The 9096-nt window shown below is 40.2% G+C and overlaps 2 protein-coding genes across 2 annotated transcripts in view; both read left to right on the plus strand.

The window, feature by feature from the left end:
- Positions 1 to 334: 334 nt before the first annotated feature.
- fam114a2 (family with sequence similarity 114 member A2) lies at positions 335 to 7662 on the plus strand. The gene is made up of 14 exons (XM_035666617.1): positions 335 to 530; positions 1445 to 1677; positions 2000 to 2099; positions 2241 to 2342; positions 2500 to 2603; positions 3379 to 3513; positions 3624 to 3785; positions 3900 to 4023; positions 4141 to 4226; positions 4430 to 4528; positions 4908 to 5032; positions 5148 to 5220; positions 5317 to 5370; positions 5863 to 7662. The coding sequence occupies exons 2-14, from the start codon at positions 1465 to 1467 to the stop codon at positions 5962 to 5964; spliced, it is 1479 nt and encodes a 492-aa protein (XP_035522510.1). The 5' UTR covers positions 335 to 530; positions 1445 to 1464; the 3' UTR covers positions 5965 to 7662.
- Positions 7663 to 8549: 887 nt separating this feature from the next.
- cnot8 (CCR4-NOT transcription complex, subunit 8) overlaps positions 8550 to 9096 on the plus strand; it is a 4536-nt gene continuing 3989 nt past the window's right edge. The window contains exon 1 of the mRNA XM_035666441.1: positions 8550 to 8630. The gene's annotated coding sequence lies outside the window, so the exon portion shown is untranslated. The remainder of the gene's footprint in view (positions 8631 to 9096) is intronic.

The raw sequence follows: 9096 nt of genomic DNA on the forward strand, positions 1-9096 counted from the left end.
TTTTAATTTTAATTTTAATTTTTTAATTTTTAATTATTATTTTTAACACACACATGCTTACTATTTTATTTTTTATTTTATTTTGACATTATTTTCATTTTCTAACACACACAGAGAAAAGTTTAATGGCGGGGTTTCCTTCAAAATAAAATTGTGGCGTGTTTGATTGTTTCAAAATAAATCCACACAGGACATTTAACATGTGTTGTGACTCCCACTCAAACGTAGTCTTTATTTTACAGTACTTCTGTTGAAACCATTGAAAGCATACTCAACATTTCTAAACCTACATATTTTATTTTGAAAATGCTAACCGGAAATTATATTTCTCCGTGCGTCTGTTCAGTAAAAACAAAATGTGACGTGGCTAATCCTGGTGGACAAAAAGCAGCAGAAAACGTGACATGGTTAGACTGTTTACTGGGAAACAAAAAGGCGTTTAACGTGCGGAAAGAGAAGTGCAACCCGAAATAAAGAAGATAAATCTTGCTTGTTGCTTTGGGGAAGGAAAGTGTTGGCAGACCGGAAAGGTAACTGCTAGCATCAAGACTTTGACAGGAGGAACGGTGTTAGTTGTTTTTCCGACTAATTAATGCGCTTATAATGATCAAAACAGCTCATATTTAGAAACACTAACGCCCCTCCTGGCCATATTGTCAAATACATAAACGAGTCATTCGCTTACCTAAACTACCAGCTACCTTGTAAAGCATGAATAACAACGCAACTACTACTGCATCCATTGTAATTGCTAATGGAATATGTGACCTACAGATCTGAATGTAATTCATAATATAAATGAATGTTCCTGATGTGTGTGTGTGTTGTATTTGTTTCAGGTGTTTGTAGGCTACTTTCATGCACAGACATACAGTATGTGGATATGTTGTTTGTGTGAATGTGAGAGCTTTTGTTGCAGTCAGACTGGACTTTAAACTGACTGAACTGAACTGATAACCAATATAATAATACAACAGCTGAATAGTTGACTGCTGTTCCCTGGGTTATTGCAATGCACTGTGGGAAATGTACGATACCACTGACTGAAGGAAAGGCGATTTCACCAAAACAGTGAATTACAACATCCTGTAACTCCTGGAGTGAATGCATTTAATATAACGTTTGGATGAATGACCCCCTTAAACATCCCAGCAGGACACTTCTCCCTGTTTATTTAGTCATGTGTTACAAAACCCTTGTTACTGCAAGGTCTTAAAATGAATCTCCAATTAATCTGTCTTCTGTTCTCTACAACAAGCTCTGCAGGTTTGTTTTCATCCCTCAAAAAAAGCGAATTAAACTTACTTTTTTGTTCCCAGTTCGTCCTGTTAGCTGTTAGTTCGATGCTCTCACTACCAGAGACACACACTGTATGTATGCAGGAGTTCAGTTGGACACTTCTCTGGCTAATGGTCCTATCCTTTGTTGTAATTTCCCTTTGAAGGCATGTACTGAGACATTAAGATGTCAGACAGCGAAGGTGCAGCCGTGGAGGGTCCAGAGGTGGCACCAGAGAGTCAGGACGTCTCACCTGCCCAAACGCCTGACAGCCCCTCGGCGACCACGCCTGAGAACTCGACTGATGTGGCCCCAACGAGGAAAGCCAGGAGGAGACCGGACATCAAACCTGTGGCCGCGGTTGAGGAGATACCGAAAGTAGAGGAGCAGCCGGCAAAGGCACTGATGAGATAATGTTTTTTTTATACTAGACAAAACTACAAGTAATGGTAAAAAGAGAACTTAACTTCCGAGAGGATGCCTTGCCAATTGTTAGTTGAACTAGACAAACATTGGATAGCATTTTCTTTGGGTATTACCTGGCTGTGGGGCTTGTTCTAGCATAACAAGCTGCAATTTTTGTTTGTGTTTTAACACGAGTGATACGCCTCGACTCATATCAATTGAATTCTCCCACACCACACCAAAGGTCACGTCTTTTTGTGTACAAAAGTGATTGATTTTTTCTTTCCCTCCTCCTCCTGCTGTCCTTCTCTCTCAGACACCCACTGAGTCCACTGTGTCTCAGGGTGGTTGGGGATACTGGGGCAGCTGGGGCAAATCCATCTTATCCACAGCGACAGCTACTGTGGCCACTGTGGGTGAGTACAGACCACCTAACTAATCCAATCTTTCTGTTTTATATACACTGTGTACACTGGTCATTTTTAGTTATCTACTCGGAGAGCTGTCCTAAAAAGCTTCACCCAGTAAGTCACTGCTTGTCTCTCCTGTCCGTCCAGGCCAAGGGCTTACTCAGGTGATAGAGAAGGCGGAGACATCTCTGGGAATCCCCAGTCCGACTGATCTCTCAGCACAAGTTGAGGAAGAGCAGAAAGGGCAGGGTGAGGCATTACTGCGTGTTGTGTCAAGTGTAATTACTGGGTTAACTGGTCACCATGGATCTACCCTTCTTGTAGACAGATAAATGAATATGAGCCAATGTATCAAACATTTTGTTAACCTTGTTATAACAATATATATTTCTCTCTCTTCCTGCAGGTGAAGCCAGCAGTGAGACCGACAAAGCGGCAGGAGATGGACCGGCGGCGGTGGGAAGTGCGATGGGGATGCTGACGTCGCTCACCAGCGTGGTGCAGAGCACAGTAAGCAGAAATGTTCCCTGTGTTGTCTTTCTGTTCCTTGAAAGGAGGAAAGACATTTTTCTTAAGTGCATCTTAAACATCCACGTTTTCATGATAGAGAAGAAAAAATTATCTTGTGTGGATCATTGTTACTGGAAACAAGCAGCTCTTCTTTTTTCCAGTCCACTATTTTCTATTATTTCCAGTAATTCGCTTTTGAGTAATTAAAAAAAAAAAAAAAAAGTTCCAAGACAGTAAATATAATCATGACTCTCTGAAAACTGTCCAGTCTTGGTGAGAAATTAAAATGATCCTTTATGAATTGAGGATGTTTTCTGATTTGTTTGGGCCGTGTTTTTCAAACCTTTCAAACACTGGCAAAAAATCAGGCCATATTTCCAAAGTTGACATTTTCGAAACAAGTACTTTTCACTCAATATCATGCTAGACCATGACATTATTCCAGGTTGGATTTTTCAAATGCATCTTTATTTCCCCAGGTGCAGCTATTTTGCTAAAACATCATCCCTGTTCCATCTTCCTTACCAGAAGATAACGGCCCAAGTATAGTTCATAGAGTTTCAGTCAATCTATATTTACCAAATTTGAGGCAACAACTAAGCTAGCAACCAAAGCTTTTAAAAGTATACCACAGTCTTTAGCTTCCTAATAACTCATTAATTTACTCAATAGATATGTTATATTATGTATCAGTTATTTGCTAAGAGCAGGTGTTGTTACCCAGTTGTGGATATATTACACTGAAACTAAACTTTACTCATTTGCTGCCTCACAGGGGAAGACGGTAATAACAGGCGGTCTGGATGCTCTTGAGTTCATCGGGAAGAAGACGATGGATGTGATAGCAGAAGGTGACCCCGGTTTTAAGAAGACCAAAGGACTGATGATCAGGAACTCAACTCTGTCTCAGGTAGGCAGACCAGGGACAGAACAGAAACAAACTCAAGCTGACTTACACTAGTTTCACTCCTGATTGTCTGACTTTTAACTGTGCCCTCTTTCTCTCTTTCTGCCTCGTAGGTGTTGAGGGAGGCGAAGGAGCGAGAGGAGCTGCAGACAGCAGAGAAAGAGTCAGATTCAGAGAAGAAGGTGGTCGCTCACTACGGGATGCTGTTTGATGAATTTCAGGGTCTGTCACACCTCGAGGCACTGGAGATTCTGTCTCGAGAGAGCGAGTCTAAAGTAGGATGGGACTTTCATTCCAAAATATAACACCTAGTGTACATTTTTACACCTCATAATTCAATCGGTTAAAAGCATAAAATGTGACTGTTCTTTGTGTGTGTGTGTGTGTAGGTCAAGTCGGTGTTGACCACTCTATCAGGAGATGAGCTGACTCAGCTCAGAGAAGAGCTGGAGCTCATTAAGGACTCTTTCTCCCTGGTGGAGTTTGATGATGAGGAAGTGGACGAGAAGAAAGGTAATGTCCTTGTGAAAACGATTATAAAAATACCACTTCTGCAAGAGGAATGCAGCATCATGTGGACCAGAATTCAACAAACACCTGAAAAGATTGACTGTACATTTTAAATTCCAGATGAAGACGGCTCAGAGTTTGAGAGGGAGATAACGGAGGCCTTGGAGGGTCTCAGTGTCACTGCCACAGTTGACAAGCTCAGCAAGGTACCAGCTACAGGAATATGTGGCAGTATGATACAATCAAAAAATACAGCACCATAACAAATTTAGCCTGTAATCTGTTTCAGATTCCATCAGATTGTGCAGTTCCTGTTTTTATTGCGGTCGACTCGTGGTTCACAAACCTAAGCAGTGTAGTGTGAACAGGGTGGCATTTTGCTAATAGCATGATCTCTAACCTCCAACAGGCCTGTAAGAGCACCTGCAGCCAGATCACTGACATTGGCAAACCAGGGAACAGAGAGCAAGAGAGCGAGGAGGATGTAAAGAAAACACTTTCTGTAGAGGTATGCTGAATATTAACCACAATCAATATTTAACATTACAAAGGAGGAACTCATTTGAGGTTGGTATTAGACTAACTCTGTTCGGTATGTGCTAATTCTGTTTGAAAGAATGGTATTTCATGTCATCTTTGCGAAACAAAAAAGGTACAAAGTTATTTTTTAATTTACTGAGAGATTATACAACTATAGAAGCTACAGACACTGTTATGGTTGCTCTTCTTCTGTCATAAATCAGTGGGGTTTTTTCTTTGTACAACAAACCGATGGTGTTTTTGTAATATGTTTCATGTTTCAGTTCAAGCAGTTTCCTCTGTATGTGGTTTCTGGTCCATTCAGCAGAGTATGTGTGTGTGTGTGTTTGTATATTAAATGTTGTCAGGAGGTTCATGCTGCAGCCATCAGGAGTCTGGCGGAGCTCACGGCTCGATCCATCGAGCTTTTCCACAAACTGGCTGAGATGATCCTCTTCTCCAACGGCAGCACAGAGGCCAGCGTTCTGTCACAGTAAGACAACACAGACGGTCTGTTTGAACAGATGCTGCAGGAGATGCACTGCAGATTCACAGCTTCATCTGTGCTTTGACTGAATGTCCGTGTTTTTCTTGTTGTCTGTCCTCAGGTTAACTGTTGTCCTTTGTAAAGAAATCTCACTGCTTTCCAAGAGGTTCACCTCCTGTTTAACAACAGCAGGGGTAAGTGTAATAAAGAGTTTGAACATGTCTGCTTGTTTGTACCTCACGGGAAGTATTTTAGTGGTTGTAATTGAATCTAAACGTTCTTCTTTACAGTCAAACGAGAAGGGAGATGTCCTCAACCCACTGATAACAGGAGTGTTTTTAGAGGTTTGTGTCAAAGTTCTACAGCATTCTCATCAGATGTAGTTAAATTATCATTGCAGTTGTATCTCTATCAATTGTATTGCTTGTAAAGGGGATCTATTTCTCCTTTTAAATGCATAAACATCAAGTATCACATTTGTTGTGACTTTCCGCAATAATTTAAAGCAAAAAGGTGAAACCTCAGTTTATAATTTGTGGATATTTAGGTCATTTTTAAGTTGTTGTAGTAGTTGTAATATTAGAAATAAATTCAAAACTCTGCAAAAGGGTAGAACTGATTAAAAGAATGTATATGTATCTATGTAAGTATTTTCCTGATACAAGTGCAGCCGTCTACATTCTGCTGTCTTGTTTAAAGATTTTAACCCTTTTGTTTCTACAAAAGTCAACAAATAATAAGGAAATCTGCTGGGAACAAGTGAAATTACCTCACAAAAGGGTTTCCTCCTTGAAAAAGAAAAAATACTGTGTGCCTCATGTTGTCTTTTCTTTCAGGCGTCCAACAGCGCATCCTACATCCAGGATGCTTTCCAGCTGCTGATGCCCATACTGGAGATCTCCCACATCCAGAGGAGAGCAGAGTCTGCAGAGCAGTGAGCAGCTGGCATCACCTCTGCTCTCCACCGCTACCATGCCGCTGGGACTGTCTCAGCGGAGGACTGACACGTCTTTAAAACAAATTTGTAAAAATCGCCTGCGTCAGCTCTTATTCTGTCTGATTTTTAGCTCAGGACAAGTCAATTTCACGCCTGGAAGGAGATGTGTGTTTTTTTGTCAAACAGTGTTAACTTTTTCTGCATTGCTGGTTTAATCGTAAAGCCCAGTAGATGGACTCATTCAGGTAGTGCTGAGAAGGTCTGGATCTACCAGCTAAGGGGAACAAATGCATCTGTGTTAAACATAGAGCAACTTATTGTTCTTCCTTTTATTCTAACATGTACACTACTCTTTTTCTGACAGCACTTCCAGAATGGAAACACCAGTGGTAATTCGTTAAAAAAGTGTTTCATAATAAATACTAAGATGTATTGATAATGTATTTTTCTCTTGTAATACTTGAGAATTGTTTTTCTATGCATATCTCTTTAAAACTGCTGTGCAACATATCGCTGGTCCTGGAGCAGTTAGTGGCTAAAAGTGTCTTGACAATGACATGTATTAAACAGTGTTAGGATTTAAACATGTTATTCTCTGTAGCCACCGGGCCAGTGTTTGTATGGCAAACTGTGTTCTAGCTGACTCAAGAAGCCTCGAATCCCCAGCACGCAGATTATTGTTTCTGTAGTTTTTGGCAACCTTGGTATTGTCCTCAGATCATGAGCAGCACTGGAGATCTATAGTGTTCATTAGAGGGAAGAGGCTTTATTACCATGCTTGTATTTTGACTTTGGTGCTCTGTATACTCACTAATTTTACAAACAAATATCAGCTTTACATAAGTGTTTTCTGCCACCTTGCAAACACTTGGCATCCTCACATGTTTCAGCAGCTCTCCATATTCAGATAACGTTCTACTTTTTTCTCTATAGCCAGAATTGACTCCAGTTCCACTTGAATCAGAACACTACTTTCTTACTTAATACTTATTCGCACAAACATTCAAATGTCAAGTTTTGACCTGATAAAATATGCCTTTAAAAAGTTTGTGTCTGAAAATTCTAAGGACATAGCATTTTGCTGAAAAACTTGAAACACATTCTCAATTTGTTCATGAAGACTTGGAACTTGACTTGGATTAGCTCTCCAAAAAAAGAGTTTAAAAACAGCTCTGGTGAATCTGTAAACCCAAACAGCTCAGATCTGTATTTTAACATTTTTTACTTTTAGTTGAGTGAACTAAGTGATAAAGTATTGCTTTTTTTAAGCCGATGACACCACGTTATACCAAAAGTTACATTATCATCCCTAACAGCTTCCTCTTTACCCTCTATCCCTTAGAAGAGATGTTATCTCAAGAGAAATACCCTGTTTCATCCACAGCTCTGTTTTCTCTTTATTCCCCAGTTTGAGAAATATACAGATTGTACATTTAATTCAGCAAAAGCTTGTCCCCCTCTGTATTGTCACCTCTTTCATTACTCCAGAAACTCCAGGTGTTTATTAATCAACAGCTTCTATCTGCCATGAAGATAGTCCTCTTGTAGACAGTTACTTTGAGTTGAATTGCGTTCTCTGATATTGAACTGCTAACAGCTGCGTGTTGTGGGCATGTCAAGTGGTATTCTTTTAAGCAACATACTGTACTGTGTAACAGGTATTCGAGATGATTTTTAAATAAATGTGCTTTCATATAGGCCCAAGCTGTGATTTGTGTGTGCATGTTACAGATTTAGTCAACTTGTTTTAGTATGTGAATGACTTTGAAAATGATAACAAGGCTAAAATTCTCTATTTGATTTTGTATAAATTGGTTCCAATGATACCTGAAAGCATACAATGATATTTTAGAGTGTGGAAGGCCCTTTCCTGTTTCAACATGAAACGTCAACACCGACTGCGAGTCAGGCCTTATGACCCAGCATCAGTGTTGGACCTGATGCTCTCGTGGCTCCAGCCTGCTTCCAAAATGTGGTAGAAAGGCTGAAACCAGAAGAGTGGAGGCTGTGTGAGCAGCAGGTTAATGCCCGTGGTTACAGAATGACACACTGAGCAATCACATATGTTCATGTGGCTACATACTATACGTATATATTAATGTTCCTCCCCAACAAAAATTACATTTATTTATCATGTGTAGTGTTTTTTTTTTGTTTGTTTGTCAATTCACAGACCTTACTGAGGACAGTTTGCATTGGGAGAAAATAGTATTCTAATCCTCCAAGTAAAACCATAGTACAAATCTAGTTATTCATGTATTTTATGATTATATGCAAAAAAGTAATTTAAAAAGTAACACATTTAGTTCTCAAATAAACGTAGCGGAATAAAAATACAATTTTGCCTATAAAATGTGAAATAAAGTCAAAGTATTTGCAGTATGAAATGAAAATATTAAGTAAGTACAAGGACCTCAAGTACAGTACTTATAATACGTCAAAATCTCGAACAAATTGAATTAAAAGTACTGGTCTAGCCTTTATTAAGTGTTATTTAACGCCGTTACATCTCCAATACAGCAGGAGGCGCTGTGCACGTTTACCGCCTAACTGCGGTCCGCCAATATACACAAAGAAGGAGAAGCAGGAAAAAGGGAGAAAACGAAGAAGAAGAAGACAAGAGGCGCTATCAACTAGCTTGGCAGGTTACGTCGAGGAGATTGTGAGGTAAACCCAGTTTCTAACACTTTTATACTCCCCACGGTCACACGCCGCCATGTCTGCAGAGCGCGTGTGAGTCGCGGCGCACGGAGAAGCGAAAAAGCAGAGTGCTTTTCATTTAAGTCTTCGTTCGCTTTCTCGATAACGCGAGGATTAGCTCGCCAGCGTTAGCCTCGATGCTAAACACTACAGCTGCGACGTTACGTTAGTGAGAGTTGGTGGTGGGGGGGGAGATGGTGTTTTCAAACTTTTGCCGCTTTCTAAAGCTTTTAAGAAAAAACAAAACACTGTCAACTCTCTCCGCGGAGTGTTATTTCAGAGGCGCCTTCGTCATATTGCGCGGTGTTACTTCGCTCGTCAGCCCGATGTTAGCGTTACATAATTCATCCTGAAGCCATGGTAACACAGTCATAAGTGTGTGTGTGTGTGTGTGTGTGTGTGTGTGTGTGTGAGGAAACATGCTGCATTACGC

This window comes from Morone saxatilis, unplaced genomic scaffold, assembly GCF_004916995.1.
Source record: "Morone saxatilis isolate NCDOM2014 unplaced genomic scaffold, NCSU_SB_2.0 Contig20, whole genome shotgun sequence".
Taxonomy (NCBI): domain Eukaryota; kingdom Metazoa; phylum Chordata; class Actinopteri; family Moronidae; genus Morone; species Morone saxatilis.